The sequence below is a fragment of the Vulpes vulpes genome, chromosome 8, assembly GCF_048418805.1.
Source record: "Vulpes vulpes isolate BD-2025 chromosome 8, VulVul3, whole genome shotgun sequence".
Lineage (NCBI taxonomy): Eukaryota > Metazoa > Chordata > Mammalia > Carnivora > Canidae > Vulpes > Vulpes vulpes.
This window is the reverse complement of record NC_132787.1, coordinates 3,265,212-3,290,459: the sequence shown is the minus strand read 5'-3', so window position 1 is coordinate 3,290,459 and position 25,248 is coordinate 3,265,212. Positions and strand designations below refer to the sequence as shown.

At 40.0% G+C, this 25,248-nt stretch overlaps 1 protein-coding gene across 5 annotated transcripts in view; it reads left to right on the top strand.

Moving 5' to 3' along the window:
• SCN8A (sodium voltage-gated channel alpha subunit 8) overlaps nt 1–25,248 on the top strand; it is a 176,569-nt gene that overhangs the window by 70,847 nt on the left and 80,474 nt on the right. For 2 of the 5 annotated variants that reach the window (XM_026000367.2, XM_072765255.1), the window contains exons 1-4: nt 10,746–10,854; nt 11,492–11,620; nt 13,415–13,506; nt 24,351–24,572. In XM_026000367.2, the coding sequence (XP_025856152.2) occupies nt 10,775–10,854; nt 11,492–11,620; nt 13,415–13,506; nt 24,351–24,572 (523 nt within the window). In that variant the 5' untranslated portion in view covers nt 10,746–10,774. Of the gene's footprint in view, nt 1–8,658; nt 8,778–10,745; nt 10,855–11,491; nt 11,621–13,166; nt 13,259–13,414; nt 13,507–24,350; nt 24,573–25,248 lie in introns of those variants that run through there. The other 3 variants (XM_026000368.2, XM_072765256.1, XM_072765257.1) reach the window with 2 other exon arrangements.

The following is a 25,248-nucleotide window of genomic DNA, read 5'->3' as shown; positions in this document are numbered from 1 at the left end:
AATAGGCTTTCTCCTCCAAAGTAGGGCTTGCTGCTTTGTTGCACTTAATCTTGGATGCTTCTGCATATTTTCTAAATCATAGAATCACAGATGTCAGAGCAGGAAAGGGCCTGGGCACGCCCATCAGGCAGCCCTCTCTCTCATTTTTTAGATGAGGAAAATGAGATCCACAGAGAGGCCGTGGCTCGCCCGGGCCGTACAGCTAGGAAGAGGCCAGCGAAGCAGGAGAACCCAAGTGTTTTAAGATGGGTGTTTCGAAACCCCACCGTTTTAGTGACATGGAAGATGAGCTGGTGGTTCCCAAATCCTTGTGAGCAGGGTTTCCTCTGCAGCTTATTGAAGCCCGAATCTCTGGGGTAGGACTTGTGAATCTGCATTTAAAAAAAAAAAAAAAAGCTACTCAGATAACTCCTATGCAGCCAGTCTGGCCTTGGCCCGGAACTGGTATTAGCATGTCAGAGTCCAACCAGCTGTGCCCCATGGGTCACATCGTCTCCGCCATTTGTTGTTGTATGGCCCATGAGTTCAGAAGGGTTTGTATGCTTTTAAATGATGATAGAAAAGTCAAAGAAGGAATAAGATTTTGTGATGTGTGAAAATTATATGAAATTTAAATTTCCTTGTCTGTAAAGTTTTATTGGAACATAGACACTCCCATATGTTTACGCGTTGTCTCTGGTTGCTTTTGCACCACAGTGGCAGGGTTGAGTTGGCTGTATGGCCTACAGAGCCTACTATGTGGCTCTTTACAAAAGAAATTTGCTGACCCCTGATAGATACTATGCTATTTGACACGTAAGTAAGCACTGCAAATACCAGTTTCAAAAGGAAGATTCCTAAGCTTCGAGTACTTGTGTTAGTCCAAGCACCATCTTGTGTTATACTAAAGATGTAGTTAGGAAGAACTGCATATAAATTAAGCATAAGTAAATCTAATTATTTTAATAATAAAGTATGTTTTATTATAAGACAGTCTGCTACTGGAAGTATGGAGGATTCCTCTTCACTGCAGGCAGTTTATTTCTCTTTAAATAAAAAAAGATACCTTCTTTTTATACTTGATGGAGATCTAGGATGTAAATATTTAGAAAGGAGTGCTGATAAACTATTTTTACCCCATGTGCAGTATTCAATACCTAAATTAATTATGAAATTTCTACTTTACACATAAAACATTCTTAAAGCCTTTATACCTATAAAACTATAGGTTTTTTTTAAAAGATTTTATTTATTTATTCATGAGAGACAGAGAGAGGCAGAGACACAGGCAGAGGGAGAAGCAGACTTCATGCAGGGAGCCTGACGTGAGACTCGATCTCAAGACTCCAGGATCACGCCCTGGGCCGAAGGCAGGGACTAAACCGCTGAGCCACCCAGGGATCCCAAAACCATAGTTTTTAAACTCACCAAAGATCCCTACTTTCCTTGGCAACTCATTGCTTACTAATTCAGAATCCTAGCTGCCTCCTGGTTTTTCCTCAACCAAGAATAATAGTTACAGTTCCTTTATGTCTTCGTTTTCTTTTGCCTCTTCTCCTTGCCCCTCACCTCAGACATACAAGTATTTGTTCATTAACTGGGCAACGGATAGTTATTACTGTGTAGACACTGACCCTATGGTGGGAAGTACCTTCAGTGGTACCTCTAGACCTGTCTTTCCACCATGATCAAACTAAAAGATAAGAGAAATGGAGCACGCAGGGTACATTATTTTTAAAAGTCTTGTTACCTGTCTTCTTCTAAGGCAGGTGGGTGATTTTGTAAAGGCCTGGCCTGGTGGATTTTAGATCCTGGGACATGGGCCAGTGCTTCTTTCATTGCTGCTTAGGCTTTTATGTAGTGTACCCCAGGGGCTCGAATTTCTCATTCACCAGAGAATCCATCCCCCATACCAGTTTCATTCTCTGCCAGATTGCCACTAAACTGCCTCTCAACCTGGCACAGTAGAAGCTGTAAAGAGGCTCTAAACTTGGCATAATGTACTGCTCTTTGCTGCATGACCTTTGATAGGTGGTGTCCCTCTCCTGCGCTTTTGTAAAATGCACAGAGGATAATAATCCCTCCTTCACCCATACTTCATGGAAATATGAGGTTGAATGAGGAGGTATTTAAAAGGCTTGGCATTTTCATAGAGGGAGTTGCTATGGAAACCTAGAGGTGTACAAGTACTTCAGAGAGGGGGTTTCAGGAAAGTCCCAGGGTCTTCCTTTCTTTGAGTAACCAAAACATGGACCTTGAACCTGTTTGAGGTTAACCCTAGGTCTACTGGTTCCTCTTGCTTTTAGGATTCAGCTTTCCTTCAGTCTGCCCTGCCAGAGACAGTACCCTCTAGTAACAGGAAAAACATTATCACAATACAGTCTCAAACAGTAGGGATGGGGAATTGAGCATTTCCAGAATGTATGTAGCTCAGCACCAGCGCTGCTTTTCTACTGCGAGAAAAAGACATGACTGCCAGATTAGAAAAGGAAAGACTAGAAGAGGAGAGGAAAGGATTTAAAAAAAAAATCTGTCTGCAGCTGTTTATTGGGAGTACATGGCATGGGTTGAATCTTATTGGAACTGCGGGAAGAAATATGAGATTCCTGCCCTCTGAGAGTGTAGAACCTAGTTGTGGAGGTAACTGATGGGGTAGAGAGAGGGTAAAAAAAAAAAAAAAAAAAGAGTGGAAAGAAAAGCACAAAAGCCAAGTATAAATAGGAGTTCAGAAAAGGGGGGCGCCTGGGTGGCTCAGTGGTTGAGCATCTACCTTTGGCTCAGGACATGATCCTGGAGTCCCAGGATCAAGTCCAATATCAGGCTCCCTACAGGGAGCCCACTTCTCCCTCTGCCTGTGTCTCTGCCTCTCTCTGTGTGTCTCTCATGAAGAAATAAAATCTTTTAAAAAAAAGAAGAGTTCAGAAAAGAGAGAGCTCAGACTAACTGGGAATATTTCATTAAAAAGTGGGACCTCAGGACCAATTTAAAAATCGTGCTTCCTCTGTGGGGAGAGGGGATATGTTTGAAGAGCATGCAGGAAGGAGCAGCATCGGCACGGCGTTCTCTCTTCAGCAACTGATGGGTACATAGATGTTGGCGGTATCATTCTTTAGACATTTTTATGTCTTATGCTTAAATGTTTTTCTGTTTTGTTTTGTTGCTGTGGTGTTTGCTATTTACTGAGGTATCACTCACAAGCTAGACTGTTCACCATTTTAAAGTGCTCAGTTCATTGGTGTTTTGTTCATGAGTTGTGCATTTGTCATCACTATCTAATTCCAGAACATTCTCATCATTCCAGAGAGACCCCTTATCAGTGACTCCCCATTCTCCTCTCCATCCAGCCATAGGCAATGACTAACCAACTTTCTGTCATAGATCTGCCTATTCTGGACATTTCTTGTAATGTTCATAGAATCCTATGGTATGTGACCTTTTGTGTCTGAATTCTTTTAAAGATTTTCAAGGTTTATCCATGTTGTGATATATAAGCCTCCATTTTTCTTTTTCTTTCTTTTCTTTTCTTTTTTCTTTTCTTTCTTTTCTTTCTTTCTTTCTTTCTTTCTTCTTTCCTTCTTTCTTTCTTTTTTTCTGGGCCCAGATATCTTTAGTTCTCAAAAAGTTCCTCAAATCATTTTTTTAAAAGATTTTATTTATTCATGAGAATACACAGAGAGGAGAGAGAGAGGCAGAGACACAGGCAGAAGGAGAAGCAGGCTCCATGCAGGGAGCCTGACGTAGGACTTGATCCCGGGTCTCCAGGATCAGGTCCTGGGCTGAAGCTGGTGCTAAACCACTGAGCCACCCAGGCTGCCCACCCTCAAATCATTCTGAAGTTCAAAATGGAACTTTTGGAAAAAAATAAAAACTAAAAGGAACCACTTTTGGATATTACTTTTCTTAATTCTATTATTTGACTTGGAATAAAGCTGATTTTTAAAAATTTATCAATAACACCTTACTGGGCACTCTTCAGATAATAATGTATATATTTTTATTGTGCTAAAGTATATGTAACATAAAATTTACCGTTTTAGCCATTTTTAAGTGCACAATTCAGTACTAAATATGTTGTACATCCATCACCACTATCTGTTTCTGGAGCTTTTTCATCTTCCCAAAGGGAGACTTATATCCATTTAACAGTCTCTCCATTCCCCCTCCTCTAGCACCTGGTAAACTCCATTCTACTTTCTATCTCTACGAATCTACCTATTCCAGGTTCCTCCTAGAAGTGAAATTTATATATCTGTCCTTTTCTGTCTGCCTTATTTCACTTAGCACAGTGTCTTCAAGGTTCATCTGTATTGTAACATATAAATGGATCTCATTCCTTTTAAAGACTGAATAATACCACATTATATGGTTAGACCACATTTCGTTTAATCATCTATCATTGATGGACATTTCGAGTTGTTTCTGCTTTTGCAGTATTTTGAATAATGCTTTTGTATGAACCTTCGTGTATGAGTTTTTGTGTGAATACCTGTTTTCAGCTCTCCTGGGCATATACCTGGGAGTGGAATTGCTGGGTCCTATGGCAGCTCTGTGTTTAACTTTTGAAGAACTGCCAAATTGTTTTCCAAAGTGGCTGCACCATTTTACAGTCTGCCAGTAATATGTGAGTGTTCAAATTTCTCCACATCATTGCCAACGCTTGTTCTTTTCCATGGGTTTTTTTTTTTTTCATTATGATCATCCTGGTAGGTGTGAAGTGCTGTCTCATTGTAGTTTTATTTGTTTTTCCTTAATGACTAATGATGTTGAACATCTTTTCATGTGCCTAGTGTTTGTTTGTCTATCTGCTTTGTAGAAATGTCTATTTTAAAATTGGATTATTTGTCTTTTTACTGTTGAGTTCTAAGACTCCTTTTCTAGTCTCAATGCTAAGACCCTTCTTAGATTTATGGTTTGCAAATATTTTTTTCCCATTCTGTGGGGTTTGTTTTTTTTTTTTGACCTTTTAGATAGTGTCATTTGTAGTAAAAAAAAATTTTAATTTGATGAAATCCAATTTATCTTTTTAATTTGGTTGCTTGTGCTTTTAGGTGTCACAAGTATGACACCATTGCCTAATCCAAAGATGTGAAGATTAACACTTATGTTTTCTTCTAAGAGTTTTAGATTTTAGCTTTTACATTTAGGTCTTTGATCCATTTTGAGTTAATTTTTGTATAAGGTATGAAGTAGAGGTCTGATCCATTCTTTTGCATGTGGTCGTCCCACCACTGATTGTTAAAGGCTACTCTTTCCCCTTTGAATTGTCTTGGCACCTTTGTCAAAAATTAGTTTATGTAGTTGTGTGGGTTTATTTCTGAATTCTCAATTCTGTTCTATTGATAGATATGGTTATCCTTATGCTAATAACACAATCTTGATTACTAGAGCTTTGTAGTAAGCTTTGAAACAATAAAGTGTGAGTCCTCAAATTTTTTATTTTTTGAAATTGTTTTGGCTCTTTTGGTTCCCTTGCATTTCTATACGAATTGAACGTGCGTTTTTCAATTTGTTAATTTCTGCCCAAAAAGGCAGTTGAAATTTTGATTGACATTGCTTTGAATTTGTAGATTAGTTGGGGGAGTATTGCCATCTTAACAACATTACATCTTCTGATCCTTGAGACCACTAGTTAAGGTCTTCTTTAATTTCTTTTAATGATGTAGTTTTCAGTGTATATTTCTTTTATTACATTTGTTCCTAAATATTTTGTTCTTTTGGATCCTCTTATATTTTTTTTTTTTGGATCCTCTTATAAACGGAGTTGTTTTTTTAATTTCCTAATTTTGGGATTGTTTATTGCTACTGTATAGAAATACAACGGATTTTTATATGTTGATCTTGCATCTTGAAACCATGCTCAACTTGTTTATGAGCTCTAATAGTTTTGCTTATATGTATTCCTTACAGTTTTCCATATATAAGATTATTTGATCTGCAAATAGAAATAGTTTTACTTGTTTAATTGCCTTGCCTAGAACATCCAGTACAGTGTTGAATAGAAGTGGTGAGAGGGACATCCTTGTCTTGTTCCTAATCTTAAGAAGAAGGCTTTCAGTCTTATCATTAAATGTGATGTTAGCTATAGATTTTTCATAATGCTCTTTATCAGGTTAAGGAAGTTCCCTTCTATTTTTAGTTTGTTGGATTTTTTTTTATATAAAAGATTACTGGACCTTGTAGAATGCTTTTTCTGCATCTGTTAAAATGATCAAGTGGTTATTGCCTTTATTTTATTAATATGTTGTATTACATTGATTTATTTCCACATATTAAACCATCTTTGCATTTCGGGGATAAATCCCACTTGATCATGTCATATAATTCTTTTTATACGCTGCTGGATTCAGTTTGCTGGTATTTTGTTGAAGCTTTTGTGTCTATATTCATTGTGTCTATATTCAGGGATATTATAGTGGGTTTTTTCTCTTGTGATATCTTTCTCTGCTTTTTTTTTTTTTTAAGATTTTATTTATTTATTGGGCAGCCCCGGTGGCTCAGTGGTTTAACACCTGGCTGCAGCCCAGGGCGTGAGCCTGGGGTCCCGGGATCGAGTCCCATGTCAGGCTTCCTGAATGGAGCCTGCTTCTCCCTCTGCCTGTGTTTCTGCCTCTCTCTCTCTCTGTGTCTCTCATGAATAAATAAAAAGATTTTATTTATTTATTCATGAGACACACACACACACACACACACACACACACACACACAGGTAGAGACACAGGCAGAGGGAGGAGCAGGCTCTATGCACGGAGCCTGACGTGGGACTCGATCCCCGGTCTCCAGGATCGGGCCCTGGGCTGAAGGTGGTGCTAAACCGCTGAGCCACCCAGGCTGCCCCTTTCTCTGCTTTTGTATCAAGGCAATACTGGCCTTACAAAATGAGTTGGGAAGTGTGTCCTCTTCTATTTTTTGGAAGAGTTTGCAAAGGATTGGTATTAATTCTTTAAACATTTGGTAGAATTCATCAGTGAAGCCATATGGTCCTGGGCTTTTCTTTGTGGGGGTTCATTTTTTTAATGCAAGGTGCAGGAGAGTATTTATAGTACAATCCCATCTGAGAGAAAGAGAGTCTTTTCAAGGCTATATCTGTGTGCTTGTATTTACACAAGAAGGTTCTGAAAAGATGTAAAAAAAAAAAAGATACATAAGCAGCAAAGGTTTTCTTTGGGTAACGAGATAGAACTTAAGTCTTCTGTGTCTTATATATAATTACAAGAATGTATCGCTTTACATTTTTTAAAAAAGCCTACTTAAAATGGCTGACATTTGACCACTTGCTCTTCTATCCGCACAGTAAGGAACTAGTGCTGTGTACTTGCCACTGGCCATGTCTCCTTAGGAGCTCAGTCTCCTAGGCCCCTACATCTCCAGCTTCATAGTCCTTTGTACCCCTTCTCTGTTTCTCCTCCATCAACACTGAACTACCTGTCCACTCCCTGAGAACGACCCACAGTATGTGCTACTGTGCCTCTGTACATTCTATGTTATTCCCTTTCCCTGCCAGCCTTCACCCTTTATCTGCCAATTCTTCCCCTTGTATCCTTGGAACCCCTTCCAAGTATTAGTTACCTTTCCTTTGTGAACACCTTTCAGCTCATTCCCTACCCAAGGGGAAAAAACTCTCCCTCCCGCTGCCTCTCATACATCACGCATGTTTTTGTTATTGAACTTTGTATTTACCCTGCATCATAATTACTAGTTTACATATATGTCTTCCCTAAAAGTACAATTTTATCCAATTTTGTAACCCAGAGTTTAGCACAAAATGGATGCCCAGAAGTACTTCGATTGAATTGAATTCATGAGACAAGAAAAGACATTCTGGGTAGGATGAGCAGTGTAAGCAAAGGCCAAAGTTATAAGTTACTATAACATGTGCTATTTGGCAAGACAGGAAGATTCATGGTGGGAAATACGGTTTAATGATTTTGGCAAGGCTGATCATGGAGACTCTTAAAAGTCAGAGTAGACTTGATAGGAAAACATTGGTAGGATGAAGAGTTCTTCTCACTAACTTAAGTCTTTGCTCAATTCTTTCTTCTCAGTAGGCTTACCCTGACCACCTCCTTTAAAACAGGCACCTCTCCATTGTCCCACCCACTGACCCCAACACTCTATGTCTCCCCTTCCCTCATCTTCCTCCTTTTCTCATAGCACTTACCACATTGTATATCATTTACTTATTTGTTACATTTCTTTTATTTGTTGTCTGTCTTCCCCATTAGAACATAAGCTTCCTGCACCATGGTAGCCTTGTTCCCTGCTGTTTCCTAAGCACCGAGAACATTGCCTGAAACATAGTAGGGACGTAGTAGGAAACATTTGTTGAGTGAACGAATCCTAAATTAATGAACTTCGGTATCTTGCCCCAAGCTGGCAGAGGATGCCCTAGGTATAATTCATATGGCTTGTTTCTGAAAGAAAGAAAGAAGTTTATAGAAATGTACAAAACTGCTAAGACAGCGCCCACTGTGTATTATGTATATAATCTGGGGCAGGGGAGGGAGGGAGGGAGGAGAAAGAGAGATACGGTGCCTTAAGGTTTCTTGCCTTAGAAACCAAATTGGGAAGTCAAAATTATAAGTACATTCGGTAATATAGGTTATTTCTTGCCTATAAAAATGTTGCTGTGTGTGGTGTAATTCCCATGCTTTAACAATTTCTCTTTTTCTTTCTCCACAGACCTTTGTAGTATTAAACAGAGGGAAAACTCTCTTCAGATTTAGTGCCACGCCTGCCTTGTACATTTTAAGTCCTTTTAACCTGATAAGAAGAATAGCTATTAAAATTTTGATACATTCATATCCTTTTCTACAAATGTGGAGTGATTGCAGCACTTGCATGGTCACTGGTACATGTTTCTGAACTTTGACAACTGAGTTGTATATTAAATATTTTATCAGTAGTGTAGTTGACTATCCCACCGGTCAGAAGTTTGAGTGAACTTACGCCAGATCCTGAGCTGAGCTTCAGCAAATCGTTTTTTTCCTAGAATGATATGGAAATCTGGAATTTTGTTAGTATTGTGAAGAAAGACAAATTAACCTGTACCTGAAGTCTTTTTAAAGTGCTCAGCATTCACTAATTTTTCATCTTGAGGCAAACAATTCAGTTCTTTAATGCAAGTCCAGTATTGGAATTTTTGGGAGGCTACTTCTTGAGTACAAAGGGTTGAATGAATGCTTTAGAGATCTCCTTGAATATTTCTGATTTCTTGAGCAGTGAGTATGGAAAGTGTCTGAGATGGTTTCTCAGATTAAATGGCCTCCTTGCTGTAGAAGTTTACATCTAGACTGTAACCTTGACATGAGTCTTTTCTGGTATCTTTACTCCGCTTAAACAGAACATGACAATTTATTCATGTGGCCTAACTTGTATATCTTATTAATACAGGAGAGCATATGACAGATGAAAAATTATGTGATGAGTTTAGCAACTTTGCATAATGACTTTAAATTTTATGGTTGGTATTTAATTGGTCAGTACCTAGTCCCTTGCTCCAAAGGATATTGTATTCTCTAAGTAGGAAGAGAAAACTGGCAGGTGCAATTTGGTAAATTGGTTTGCGAAGCTTTTGCCACATTTTAACTCTAAGAATTTAGCAGCCCAATTTTGGTTGGTTTATAAGTAACATAGTTCTGAAATCTGAAGGTTTATAAGGAATAAATAATTCAGTGGATTTCTTCCCCTTTTGTTGGATTAGAAGACAGTGCCTTTTTCTCTTCTAACCAGAACGTATTATTATTCCTGGAAGAAAAATCCAGGTCTAAGAAGTATTTTTTCTTTTAAAAACTCCATTAGTAGAGTGTGAATATTTAGTAGAGTAAGAAGTATTTTTTCTTTTAAAAACTCCATTAGTAGAGTGAAGATTGTGAATGCCATTAGCAAGGGAGGGTGAATTAGCAATAAATAAGTTTTGGCTTCTGTGCTTGTTAAAGTGACAGTTTGAGTTTGAGTAACCCACAAACTCAACTCAAAGGAGTTTTTTTCTCAGTAGTCAGGAACAGAAAGGGCGGAGAAAAATCTTGGGTGAAACTAAAAAGGCAACAAAATAGCTTGCTATCCATAAACATTCCTGGGCATTTCCAGAGTGATCAGATAAATCTATCCCATTATCTAATTCTTAAGACTAGGGTGGTGCAGATGTCCTTGAAATCCTTACCCAACCAGCCATGACTGGTTTCCCCAATTGTTCACGTGCCACCCATAGCAGCTGTTGCCTTGCCGCTAACGACAATTCGGCCCTTTGGAGAACTAGGGAAAAAAGTGAACTGTTAGGTTCTCCATCTGAAACTAACACATAACATTGTATGCCAAATATACCTCAATTTAAAAAAAATATTGCATGTGGATTTTCTAATAAGTAGTTATGCAAAATAAGATAATTAACAATAAATGAGTACTGAATAATATAGGTTAGATTTAATATTTTTTTTTTGGTTACTATGTATAAAGGTATTTAGAGGTTTATTCCATAGCTGAGGCTAAACTGGCAAGAGAGGGGACTGTTTTATCCAAAAGGAGTAGAGCAGTGACAGCCCTTATGAAAGAAAGAGAGTGGCTGTCCTGCTGTGTCCACCACAGTTCTCCGGTCAGGTGTGGATACATATGGCGGCAGTCTGTGTTCCTGGGGGCTTTCATTATCACCTCACCATTTCCTTGTCTTCTGTGTCTTGTCTCCTTCCAGGTTACTGATTTAATTCTCATGATACCCAATATGAAATGTGTTTGCTTTCTCAGGAAGAGAACAGGCCAGATTTTGTATTTTCTCCCTTGACTCTTTTCTACAGTATTTAGCATGATCATTATGTGCACTATTTTGACCAACTGTGTATTCATGACTTTTAGTAACCCTCCTGAATGGTCGAAGAATGTGGAGTAAGTAGCTTGTTTACTTATCTGTCTGCTTGCTTCTTTTAAAGATTTTTTTACTCACCGAATCTTGCTTTTATACAGTTTATCCATCAAGGAAAAAAATGGTTTTTTCCCACTCTTTACTTCACAGAGAGGGGTGAGGATCCATGTGGAATTTAGGAAATATCCTTAGAAGTCAACTCTAGAAAGAGAAAGTGCACTCTGGAAGTTACTGCCCTTCACCTCCACCCTTTCCTGTACTGGCCAGTGCCTTTGACTTGCTGCCCCAGGGCCATGTTGTGCCCTCAGTTAGTCCCTCATGGCACTGCCTCTCCAAAAAGGAGGTTTCCTTTTTTTTTTTTTTTCTTTTTACTTGTCTAAAGTTAAAAAATAGCTCTGGGGCCTCCTCACCTGGTTTCAAAATGACCACCTGCTAGATGGCACCCAGTACAGCATTCCAAAGTTCTTGGTTTTATGTTTCGGTAAGTTTCCTTCAAAGCATCCCTTTCTCTTCCTGCCTTCCTTTCTTCTGCATTGGCTGTGCCTGTTCTGTTTAGTCTCTATTACTTGAAACCAGATTTTAGGCCCTATTATCTTAAAAGATTCATTTAAAGTTTCTGTCTGTTCAGAAATTACATCAAGCTCTCCATTTCTTTGACAGGTACACATTCACAGGGATTTATACATTTGAATCACTAGTGAAAATCATTGCAAGAGGTTTCTGCATAGATGGCTTTACCTTTTTACGGGATCCATGGAACTGGCTAGATTTCAGTGTCATCATGATGGCGTAAGTTGTCTGCTTACTTTATTGATGCTCTGGGTGTGATTATAGATGGGTGGTTGTATGCCTGGTTGTGTTTGTAAGTGTGCGTTTGTGGCCAGTTACAAGAGGAATTATTGGGTAACCATATAAGGTCAAATGTGCTCATGCCTGTGATTCTTGCTTATGAGGGTGTCATGCACTTCAGACCAATGATAGCATGTTTATATGGGAGAAGGTAAGCCAAGGCTTTACAGCTAGGGAAGAAAGTAGCAAGTGATTTTCCATTGACATGCTCTCATATTTTCTTCCCCCTTTTAACACTGACCAACGTCTGCACGCTTATCATGGGGCCTTGGTGAAGACTGGAAGTTTTTTAGGTGTGAATATTAAGCTGAAAATCAGTTTTCTGGGTATGTTATATCTCATGCCATTTCATGAGGCTGCCCCAGATGTTGCAGACTTGAGAGCACATTTTAGAGTTAAAAAATGAGCTAAGGCATCCAAACTGGCCACTTCCAAGGAAGTCCTGACCAGAACTTCAAACTATTGCAAGAAAACAGTGTAAGTCCACATTAGCGTGCTAGCTGCTCTTGGTAATTTGTGTTGTTTTAACGATAAGCATGTATCTCTTTGGGAAACCTAACTAATGGTAGAAGAGTCATAGCAGACTTTATTATTTGTATTTTCAGGTGGGGAAGCACTTTGTGGTATGGTAGGCAGTAAGAGTGTTGTATAGATTGTGTGTGTGCATGCAGATGTGTAAGAGATCGAGTACGTTTGTGTATATATACGGGTCTGAGCATCAGAAAGATGTATTTCAGCTGTAAAATGTGAATGAAAGAATGATACGCATTGAATATTTGAAACTGAAACTTTGACTTTCTGTTATATTAAGGCAATTTCTAGCTTTCCAACATTATGAATACACACTGGTGTTCATTTAAAATTTAAGTGTCCTTGCTGGGCACAGAGCTGGTGATAAAATGGGCACTTAACACGCTATTTGCTTTGATCCCATGATCATGAGCCCTGCTTTTGTATGTCACAGGTACTTCATCTCTAGGTGTGACTGCAAAGATATGCCTACAACTCTTGGATAAGTTATATATAGACATTTAGGCATTTTTGCCATTGTCAACTAGGGAGTTATTTAATGTAAACTTGTTTTTATGGGGCTTCTGCTGCAGAAATTTGCCTCCTTTTTCCTAAGAAATTGTTCACAAAGCTTGGGAACATAAGCCTTTGATACCTCCTGGCCTTCCTTTTTACAAAAAATAATGAATGGACCGAGAGTAGTCATTCTGATTGGGATCTGCACAGCACGATGCTGATTAAGAGAGTAAGCCCTCGGAACCTCCTGGTTGTATCAGTTCTTTCAAATATTCTTTTGACTTCTCCTTGCCCAATTGAAAACAAAAATGTGTTCTTTAAATGTTTATATTTTGAAATTTTCTTTTTCAACAACAAAGCAAATGAAATCATAGCTTGTATATAAGACCCTTTCTTCCCCCCATTGTCAAACCCTCGCCCAGTGGTACCATTACAAGTTAACTTTGGTTTGATTCTGCAGGTATATAACAGAGTTTGTAAACCTAGGCAATGTTTCAGCTCTACGCACTTTCAGGGTACTGAGGGCTTTGAAAACTATTTCGGTAATCCCAGGTAAGATGGCCCGGGGTTGGTGTTAGGTGTTGGGTTAGGGCCCTGACGTGACGTATTGTACTTTTTGTTTTGTTGTGCTTTTGTTTTTTTCCTTCGGTGTTTGTGTTTGTGTTTGTGTTTGTCATTTGTGTCTGTGTGTGACCTCCCTTACTACAGATATGTGACAGAGTTTGTGGACCTGGGCAATGTCTCAGCGCTGAGAACATTCAGGGTTCTCCGAGCTTTGAAAACTATCTCTGTAATTCCAGGTGAGAAAATTTACACACAAAACTGACTGCCTCATCTTCTCTTTCCCCGCCATTCATTTTGTCCACCACATTCGAAACTGGCATTAGCACACTTGATATGGCCTTGCATTCCGCATGTTTTTCCTCAGAGACGTTCTCTGGAATGGCCCTTTGGTCGTAAGGCAGTTTCAGTGACAGCGCTTGCCAGGCATGCAGCCCCCATTCCATCCATGCTTTGAAAAAGCACGTGCTTAAAATTCACTTGGATCTTCCAGTATCTGAAAAAAAATTGTCACAAAGCTAGCTGTCTCTTTGAACATAAATCATTTGCTTTCTGGCCTCATGGAATTACAGTAACTTAACATTCCCCATCATCCCATTGCTTGTGATCTCTAGGCTTCCTGTCGCATGGTTTGCTGATGGGATGTTATTCAATGAACTATACTTTTATTGTTATTGTGTTAATGGAATTATTTAACCACAGAAGAGACCTACCCTGTTAACTAGTCCAGTATTAGAGCCAAATTGGAGAGCCTTGGAGTTAGTGAACTGAACTTTAGTAATCACTATCACATCCTATTGCTGTCTGTTTCACTGGAGTAAGAACCAGTAGATATCTTCCGTGTATATATTCAGAGGCCATTCTCAAACACAAATCCCAATGACAGCTTGTGCAGATGCCGTTAAAAACAGTCAAAGGTAAGATAACATCCATACATCTGAATGTACGGGCAAGCAAAAAGGACAAACCTTGAGAAATAAAAGGAATCAATCAGTGGGTGGTTGAGAAGTAGTTAATCGACAATCTTTTTATAACTTTCACCTTTTTCTTTTTGGTCCTGGTTGACCTAGCCCATTCATTGGTTCTTAACCCTTTGAAGGTTTTGGATCCTTTTGAGAATCAGGGAAAAGTTCCCAGACCCTGCTGAAACCCTCTGTGGACCCCAAGTTGAGATCCTTAAATTTAATTTAAATCCTTACTTTAGGTAGTGCTTAACTAAAGGCTGTTTTTTTCTAAAGGCTGGTCTTGAAATCTAGAAGGAAAGATATTTTAGTTAGTCTTGTGGGCCTGAGGTATGTATACTGGCAGTAATGTTGCAGAAATCAAGACTGTGGTTGTGGACTGGACTTTGGTTGCATTCAGGGGCTTTCAGGGAAGATTCCCAAGGGACCAAGCTTTCCACTGCAGTTTTGTAGAAACAGGGACATGAAGAGCAGAGGCATCCTGTTCCTCGTGTCACGTGGCTCTTGTGGCTGACTCAGAAATGTTCCTCTTTTCCCCTTTTCAACTTTATCTAAATATCAGACACAGAGAGAGGGAAGCACAAAGGTAGAGTGCTGGAGAAGGCTGACTTGGAATGTGGCTTTCTGAGAACCTCAAGGAAGGTAAACCTCAGTTTCTCCATTTACACATCTGGGCTGTGAAGTGGGCCAGTCAATTTGAGCCCTACTAAAAACGAATTCCTTTATTGTTAGCAGTGGGAGCTTTCTCCCTATCAACTAGAGGCTGGGTGTCAGTTGGAGTATTATTCTTCTCGGCAAAAAAACTACAACCCTGACTTACCAAGATTCAGTTTCTAGCCATTTTTAAATCTGTTTGACAGAAAGCGAAGCTCATTCTCCAGGCAGCCTCATGCAGCTCATTGATGGTGGCTTAACCCTTAGGCAGGCCTTGTCTTATTTCTTCAAGCATCTGGAACACCAAATCTTTACTTTCATTTTTCCTCTACTCTCTATCATCTCTGGCCTCTTTTAAACAGGATCCCATGTTTTCTGCTCACTTCCCCCAACGTACTCTGCAAGGCATCTGTCTCTTTATGTTCTTGTGATCTCAAAACTTCTCTTCCAGAATTAAATTGGAAAGCTGCGTTCTGTTCACTAACTAGGGCAGCAGATGCTATCTCTGGTCTAGCTCTTAGCTTCTGTCTCTGCTGTATGGATAGCTTCTGACCACAGCATTTCTGCTAGGTAACTCTTGGCTGGCATCACATTATTTATTACCTTTACTATTAATCTATCTATCGATAAATATATTTATAAACACATAGAACTCCATAAATGATTTTACTGTAGCAATTATTATCATAAAGAAGAAACCTACACCCAAAGGAAGGGTTTGTATCAAGACTTGGACCTCAACTTCATAATTTGAAACAGATTCCTGCATCCTGTTTCTAGAAGCACTTCTATTGGAGCTGGCTTTATTTTTGTTTCTGTTTTTTTTTTTTTAAAGATTTTATTTATTTATTCATGAGAGACACACAGAGAGAGAAGCAGAGACACAGGCAGAGGGAGAAGCAAGCTCCCCACAAGGAGCTCAATGTAGGACTCGATCCCAGATCCCAGGATCAGGACCTGAGTTGAAGGCAGACCCTCAACCGCTGAGCCATCCAGGTGCCCCTGGAGCTGGCTTTGTGAAGTTGACTGGGATGGAAAATAACTTTGAGGGGTAATAAAGCCAGTAATAGATCTCTGTCAATGATTGGTATAATTGATCCTGGAATTAAAGTGTGACTTTTTATGCTAAGTCCTTTCGCTCCTCATAATCCTTATAGAGGACTATTGCCCTACTCCTACCTGCCTGTTACCCAGGTCTCCTTTCAGGGTGAGAGCACTGTTATATGAGTCACTAGACCTGGTGCCATCTCTTGATTGGAAATCTCAGTCATACTGACTCGATTGTAGAGCCAGGCCTTAGTCCCCTCTTAGTGAAAGCCATTGTTTTGCATACCAAGTTTACTCATGGATCAGTGCAGTGGGTTTGGTACTCTCTTTGCCTTTGCCTGTTCCCAGTTTGGTTGTGGGCTTTTGCTGAAGCTGCCAGAAACAGAAGTGAGAGCAACCACAGAACTGACATGGGGCTGCAAGATCCCACAAAGCCTTCAGCAACTTTCAGGAGAGTTTTCCATTCCCAGAAAACTCACGCACTCACCTGGGCTGGTGCTGCCCTCCCTCTTAGCACCTTTGGGAGATGTTCTTAATGTATCATGATGGTCAGGACTCCCAGAAGATGGGATTGTGCAGTGCATCAGTCAGCTCTAGCCTTTTGGATGAGAGGTGCTTTGATTTAAAGCCTTCCAGTGGCTTAGAAAAGACCAAACCCACATTCTGACCCTTTTTATTTGCTAACTGAAGACCTAGATATGCATCACACATGGTTTCCCTTTTGCTTCAGAGGCCTTGGCTTGAAGAACAGTGCATACAAACTGCAGTTGCAGGAAAAGACCCTTTCTACATTTTCTTTGGTCCAGAATTCAGTGGATTCAACTTGACATTGAAGTATTCTGTTTAGAAATTCATGTCTTAAACTTTGTTTTCAGGGCGCGTGGGTGGCTTAGTCGATTGATCGCCTGACTCTTGGTTTCGGCTCAGGTCGTGGTCTCGAGGTGGTGGGATCCAGCCCAGCGTGGGTTCTGTGCTCAGCACGGAGTCTGCCTGTGCCTCTCCCTCTGCTCCTCCCCCCCTCTCTTTCTCTGTTTCTGTCTCTCTCTCTAAAATAAATAAAATCTTTAAACAAACAAAAACTTCGTTTTTACTTTATATTCATTTGGGGCCCGGATATAAAAATGAGCTGAGTGACTTTGTCAGAAGTTTCATTTTCTGCATGTTTGAACCACGTGCCTCAGGACTGACATCCCCAAAGAAAGGGCAGAAATCTCAAAGCAGGAATCTGAGGTTTTTCCTATTGAGTAGCATTTCATGGTGTAAACAAAACCATTTGGGGCAGCCTCATTTGCCAGTTGCTTCTCATTTCTATCACCATTTCAGTGACTCCCAAAAAGCCCTGCTTCTCTGTTTGCCAACACTAGTTTAATATCATTTTGCTTTCTTTAGAGTTGTAATTTTTAAATTATTTTTCTCATTGATTTTTTTTTATTTCTGTGCTTTCATTTCAATTACTTTCTCTCCTTACCTGTGGTATCAGATAAAAAGCAGGAAAAGTGATGGGCCCTTCCTTCTTCCCATCCCAGTATTCACAGAGAAAGCTCTTTCTTTAGATGTATGCAGTATGAGTATGGCAATCTCTGCTGCACAGTGAAGGGGGATAGAAAGTGTTTTCAGACTATATGTAGACCCCTTATTTCCTTTACAGTATTCTAGTTCTTAATCCAATTGTTTTTGTATTTCTCCTTTTCCCATTGCTTCTCAGAAAAGATAACAAGTTAACACAGGAGTCCTGAGCAGGGAAAACCCTGGAGTCTCACGGGATCCCACTGAACTACCTTTGGAAGCTAGTTTGAATTTCACTCAGACTTTGTGATATAAATCTGATCTTGAGTAGATATATCTACTGCCTCCAATTTCTCCCAAATTATTTTTGATCTAAAGAAACTTCACGGGGCAGCCCAGGTGGCTCAGCAGTTTAGCGCCACCTTCAGCCCTGGGCATGATCCTGGAGACCCGGGATCGAGTCCCACGTCGGGCTCCCTGCATAGAGCCTGCTTCTTCCTCTGCCTGTGTCTCTGCCTCTCTCTCTCTCTTTCTGTGTGTGTCTCTCATGAATAAATGAATAAAATCTTTAAAAAAAAAAGACATTTATGGATAAGTTGGAATGAACATGAAAAATAAAGAACGTTCACGAATATCATTGTGAGGCTGGAACCTGGGGCAGGAAAACTGACCTGGCACAGCTTTACCCTAGGGCTTGTCTGAACCAAACCAGATTTTGGGAATTGGGGAATTCTATTTCCCTGGGATGAGAACTGCTCATTACTGCTCTTGAGACCTATTCCAATGTTAATTTTGTAGAATTAGCTCATGTTGCTTTGGACCAGACAGATTTCTCAACCTGAGCCACAAACTAGGAAATAGAAACTTACTTTATTTGTAATCTGGCATCACCACTGTGGAAGATTTTGATCCCAGTATGCATAGCTAATCTCTCTGGACTTGGCACATAAGCAGGCTTTGTTTGTTTGTCCAAGGGATTGTTGGACATCATGAAGGGTAACAGGAGGCTCAGAGGTGCCTTTGAGTGTGGGAACTTCACCTGCTTCTCAGAACTCCTCAAATGTCCTGACTTCCTCTTAGTAGCAGACAATTCTGTACATCAGGTCCAGCTGTCTTTTCCTGATGTATAGTAAATGTGTTAACTGCTTCTGCTTAGACTCATCCCGGTGCTAGTTAATGTTAGCCTTTTCCAAGAGTTCTTGCTGTCCAATTTGCCCCCACGTGGCTTCTGTTGCACACTCTGTTGTGTAGGAGTCGTTTGAAGGAGCATTCTGCTCTGTTTGGGATAATCAGTTTTCAGTCAGTATCTTGCTTGTTCTGGTATGTGGTGTTGTGAGCCAGTAGAAGAAGCAAGGCAACTTCCTGTCACAGCCAGAACGGTGGCATTTTCCATTCTTGTGTGCATCAGGTTAAGAATTCAACCAGCAGCTACTTGCCTCATTGACCTGTGTTGGTGGTAACAGGGAGCACTTTTGCCTGGCTTCATTTACTAGGGCGCGTCAGTCACTGCTGGCAAGACTATAGAGCTCAAGCTCAAGAAATGCATTATATGAAAGACCACTAAGGGCATGAAAAGATGCTCAGTATCACGGGTCATTAGGGAAATGCAAATTAAAACCATAACGAGATATACTGTTAGAATGGCCACCATCAAGGAGATGAGCTAACAAACGCTGGCATGGAAGTGGAGAAAAGGGAACCCTTGCACACTGTTGGGATTAGTAAATTGGTGCAGCCACTATGGGAAACAGTATGAAGGATCCTCAAAAATTAAAAATAGAACTACCATATGATCCAGCAATTCGACTTCTGGGAATATATCCAAAGGAAACGAAAGCACTAACTCAAAAAAGATATCTGTACCCCGTGTTCATAGCAGCATTATTTACAATAGCTAAGACATGGAAACAACCTAAGTGTCCATTGATGGATGAATAGATAAAGCTGTGAGATATATACACAATGGAATATTATTCAGGTATAAAAAACAAGGAAATCCTACCATTTGTGACAATGTGGTTAGATCTTGAAGGCATTATACTCAGGAAGTAAGTTGGACAGAGAAAGACAAATACTGTCTGATCTCATTGATGTATGGAATCTAAAAGCAAGCAGACAACTCACAGAAAAAGACATCAGACTTGTGGATAACCGAGGTTGAGTGTGCAGAGAAGGAATTGGAGGACGGTGGTCAAAAGGTCCAGACATAAGAAAGAAAGTGCTAGGGTGTGATGTACAACATGATGACTAGAGCTAACACCGCTGTGTGATACATAGGGAACTTCTTAACAGAGTAACTCCTAAGAGTTCTCATCACAAGAGGGAATTTTTTTCCTCTTTTTCTTTTTCCTCCTCCTCTTTCTATTGTATCTATACGAGAAGATGGATGTTAGCTGAACCTACGGTGGTAATCATTTCACAGGACACGTAAATCAAACCATCATGACGTATGCCTTAAATTTCTACAGTGATGTCAGTTATTTCTCAATAAAACTGGAGGGGAAGGGAGAGAAATGCATTGATAACTTCATCTCCGTAACTTAGCATTGAGGTCTGTAAGTATGGTCATTCACAGTCATCAACCTTAATGGAAGGAAGAAGAGTCTTGGCAGAAGCCAGATGATCCAATGACCATATACATTTAATATTGCTGTATAGTTATGAGTCTAGCTCGGCATGCTAACATTACGCCACATCACCTTTCTTCCTATGGGACCTGAATGGAAAGCTTAGAGAGTAAACTTTTTAGATACCCATAGTTAGTGTTATTTAGTAGTTATTCTTGCTTAATTAAGATTTGTTTCTCTGAGCCCCTGTGAAGTATTAGCAGCTGAATACCATTTCCAACTTAAGTTTCTACTTTACATTTCTTGAACCTGAAAGAACTCTCACCAAGGAGTTGGTCTAAACTCAGACTTCAGAAGAAAACACTTGAAGTTTTTTTTTTTTTTCCTTCTTGACTCATGTTTACAGATTTCTTCAGCAATGACATCTGGTTTATGGAGAAATGATTTTAAGCAGCTGATTGAGAGCATTTAAGTCTGTCCCCAGGAAAGTGATGAGTTTCATGTATGGTTGGTGTATTAGTTGGACATCTTTGGTTGCAAGTGAAAGGCTTCATGAGTACTTCAGGGAATCTAAGGGCTGGTACTCTGTCTTCATGTTTTTTCTCTCCATGTGTCTATTACCTTTTTCTGTCTCTTAGCTTAACTACCTACCTTTACTTCTCAGACATATCCTAATATAATGACAGATTATAACTGCCACTTAATTCCCAAATTTATATGTTATCATTCCTTCCACTTGAAAAGACTACTGGAATGTCTTTTTTCCCATTCTAAGTTCCTGGAGGAAAATATTGGGATTTAGGTCAGATGATGTCCACCGTGACATCTGTAACCTACTAACAGACCATTTTTATGTCTGTCTCATTCCCAGCTGTATCTAGACTAAAATCTTCCTAAAAATGAGGCTGTTGGGGGTCCAGCTTCATAGAATAGGGGATAATTTGAGCCTCGTGGCCTGGAATTTTCTGTTATATGGGCTTGGAACTGTCCATAGAGTTCCCCCCTGAGGAAAATCAGATTAGACTCATGCTAAAATTGTATGTTTTTAAAAATTTTTATTGATTGATATCACCAATGCATTGGTTTGACTATTTGGTAGCATTATACTCTTGTCACTACTACAAATGACAGCTTACAGCTCCTTTCTCAATTCATTTAAAATGGAAATAGAAAAAGCTTTGAGCAATCATCCAGTGTTGAGATCAGTGGTTGTCTCAACCATTCTGGGGAGATACAAGTTCTCCTTAAAGAAGTCCAGGGAAAAGAAACTACCACCATTCTTCAGTGACCTATTCAACTATTTTCTTTTTTAAAATCGTGCTTTGACTTTGGAAACAGAGCTGTATAATTTTAGGAACCTAGAATTTAAGTATTCACTTACTATAGACCCGCCTCAACCAAGCCAAAAAATCAAGTGAAGGACTTTTCTTTCTTTCTTTTTTTTTCTTTTTAAATTTCATTTATTTATCCATGAGAGATACAGAGAGAGAGAGAGAGAGGCAGAGACACAGGCAGAGGGAGAAGTGGGCTCCATGCAGGGAGCCCGACGTGGGACTCAATCCCGGGTCTCCAGGACCACGAACTGGGCTGAAGCCGGCACTAAACCGCTGAGCCACCCGGGCTGCCCAAGTGAAGGACTTTTCTATTCCTCAGCAACTTATGAAAATAAGGCCCATAATACTGGAACAACCTTTACTTCTTGATGGTTGCCTTCTATTTTATACCACCAGTATCTTCCTACTTATCTGTGTGACTGTGATACAGCTTCTCATAGCCTTTGGAATATAAGATTGAGATTTCAGTTACTTAATCTCAAAGAAATAAATATCACTGCTCTAAGTTGAAAGACTTTTTAAGACAGTTCTTCAGCTTTCCCTCTACTGCTCAGTGCCACGTTACTCCTGTGTTTATCCACATTTTCTGTGTATAAGAAAATGAGATGGGACCCTGAATTTGTTCTGATATATAGTGGGTCATAGTCACTGGCTGAGCCAGGACCAGGATCTCTATTTTCTGATTTCCTGTCTGGTGCTTTTTTTGCACAGTCTTTTTTTTATTATTAAAGATTTTATTTATTTGAGAGAGAGGGAAAGAGCATGATTGGGGGGAGGGGCAAAGGGAGAGGGAGAAGCAGATTCCCCGTTGAGCAGGGAAGCCTGCCACAGGGCTCTTTCCCAGGACCCTAAGATCATGACATGAGCCAAAGGTAGATGCTTAACTGACTGACCACCTGTATGTTCCTGCAGTCTTATGAGGAGAAAAGAATCAGGTTAGAAATGTCTTGTATCCTATACCTTGAATGTAGACAAGTTCTTCCTAATTCCTTTGGTGGCCACAGTATCCATGGAAGGTCCATTTTATAAGAAGACACACACCTTTCACACTTTTATGCTCTAAAATCTTAATTCGTAGCTCTTTTTTTTTTTTTAAATCATTCTTAGATCCCTTTCAGGGTATCTATGTGAAAGGAAAGATTTCTTTTCTTTTTTTTTTTTTAGGAAAGATTTCTTATTCATTTGCTCTTTCAATAAAAATATGTTAAGTGCCTGCTTTGTGTCAAGTCCTGTGCCATGCATTACTATTATTGGACTCAGATAGAAAATTCTATTAAATTCAACTTTAAACATTCTAAGTGGTTACTTGCAAAATACAGCAAAGAACCAGTCACGTCCATCTTCCCTCCTAGATCACCATGATATGAGGTTAGCCATGCAGTGTCATCAGCCCAATCATATCTCTTTGAGGAGGGCAACATATGTGTAACAGTGATAGCTTGCAAGTGTTAAGTGCCAGGTACTGTACCTGGTATTTTGCATTCATTATCTTGTTTAAGCCTCACAACAACCCAGTGAACACCTTTTTATAAATGAATAAACCGAGGTTCAGGCAAAAATGGTTAACACTTGAGTCATTTCCTATGTACCAGGTACTGGGCTAAGTGCTTATATGAATTATCGTTAATCGTCACAAGAGCCCTGTGATACTCAACTATAATTATTCCCATTTTAAAGATGAAAAAACTAAGATTCCAAGAGGTTAAGTGTATCACTCAGGTTATACTAGTAAGTGGTCTAACTTAATTAAGAGTAGTAAATTATATACCTAGCTTCACACTTCAAAGCCAAGATTAGGATTTCTCTTGAATTTTAATCTGATATTCCTGCCTTCAGAAGGTGAAATCACTCCTGAGGCCCATGTGTCAAGGTGCTGTGTCTACCTCCCGCCTATCCTGGTACACTGCCCTCTCTGGAGTGCTCATTGCTCTGTTGGCCATGTCCTTTGGATGGCCTGATGTCTGGGCCTGCCAGGGGGAGTCTCACACAGAATCCGTTCTGATCCAAACATTATGAACCCACCACCATGTCTTCTGTGCTTCCTATCACTGATCCCTCCATTGCAGTTAAGAAAGCTACTTTCAGGTTCAAATTTGAACCAGTGGCTTGTATTTAAACCTCGAGTTTAAGTAGGTTGGACATTTTTTATTTTGTTTTTAATCTAGGACAGAAAAAAGGTCACTTGTAGAGAACAGGGCATATGTGTGATCCAGAGAAGGTATATTTGTAAATAGGAAGACAAACCATAAATACTGGGTTGATAATAATTAACCTTTTCAATACATTGGTATTTCCAGAACTCTTGGGAAAATATTTATTGTACTTTCTCACAACCTGGCTTTTAAACTTTCTAGTAGTTCTCTGCCCAACCAGGAAACCTCCTCAATCCCTGATTTTCCCATTTATTTATTCAGCACGTATTTATTGAGTACCTGCCATGGGCTGGGCAGTCTAGATACAGCTGGGAATGAGACAGACATAAATAATTAATTATAACCATGATAAATGCTATAAAGGAAAGTATAAGGTGCTATTAAATTATTATGAATAATGAGGGAGGGAGAGGAATTGTAAAGTCAGGGAGGGCTTTATGAGGGAACTGAAATTTAAGCTGAGCCCACAGAATGAATAGAAGTTAAGTGGGTAGGACAGGGGAATGGAAGGAAGCATTCCAGGCAGAGGGAACAGCATGTACGAAGGTTCTGAGGCAAGTAAGAGCCTGTATTCATTTGAGGAGCTAAGCAGCAGTCAGACTCAGGAGAGTACTTCCAGGAAGAAAAGAGCCGACTGTTGGAGAAGGAACTTTCCTTTTTCTTCTTAAAAATGATTGACTTAAGAATTGATACTTGTGGAAAAATTGATAATATTGCTGACCCAGTGTCATAAGAGAGAAAGTGGCCATGGTTCACGGGTGGTGCTGTGGGAGGAGTAGAAGCCCGCAGCTAAGAGGGAGGCTGGGGGAGGTGGGGAGGGTGCTGAGATGACTCTGATTCTGGGGCTTCTATCTCCTCAGGCCTGAAGACCATTGTGGGTGCCCTAATCCAGTCGGTGAAGAAGCTGTCAGATGTGATGATTCTGACAGTGTTCTGCTTGAGCGTCTTTGCCTTGATCGGACTGCAGCTGTTCATGGGCAACCTGCGAAACAAGTGTGTCGTGTGGCCCATAAACTTCAACGAGAGCTATCTGGAAAATGGCACCAAAGGCTTTGACTGGGAAGAGTATATCAACAATAAAAGTAGGTAGCCCCTTCTCTGCGAGGGGCAAAAGACAAGTCTGCCTCTAACTTAGTGGTCTGAAGCCATCACTGGGTTTTCAGAAGTAGCTGGGGCTGGGATGCAACCCAGGGCTATGGAAGCAGCCCGAGGAAGTGATTCCCTGTCCCAGGGGTAGGACTGTGTTCAGAAGTGCTCTCTGGCTGTCCCTTTAGAACCAAAAAGAAACTCCATTTGCTCTGAAAACCAGGCTTAGGAATTTGATAAAAATACCTATTTCCCTACTTGGCTTTCCTCAGATACTTGGACATTGAAAAGTTCAGAATATGCCTCGTCAGCTCTCTTCGTATAAGACCTTAGGAATCAGTCTGCTAGGGGGAGTCAGTTAATCTCCAGATAACCATTTGAGCCCCTTATAGCGAAGGAATTCTGATAATTTCAGTTCAGGAAGCACAGCAGTTGGGTCTGCACTAAGGGACGTTAAGTATGGTAGTATTTCCATAAAATAATGGGGAAGAGTTAGCAATAGCACTACTCACCATCCTCGAGGAACTAAAGGCAGTTAAGTAGTCATAAGAAAATGTTGCAAAGGCAATTTCAGCGACACATACAGGCAAGGGAAATGTGCCTTCTAATTAATACAGGACATGGTAATGTGATTTAGTGAGGGTTTTAGCTTATCTTTGGTAAAGAGTAGTT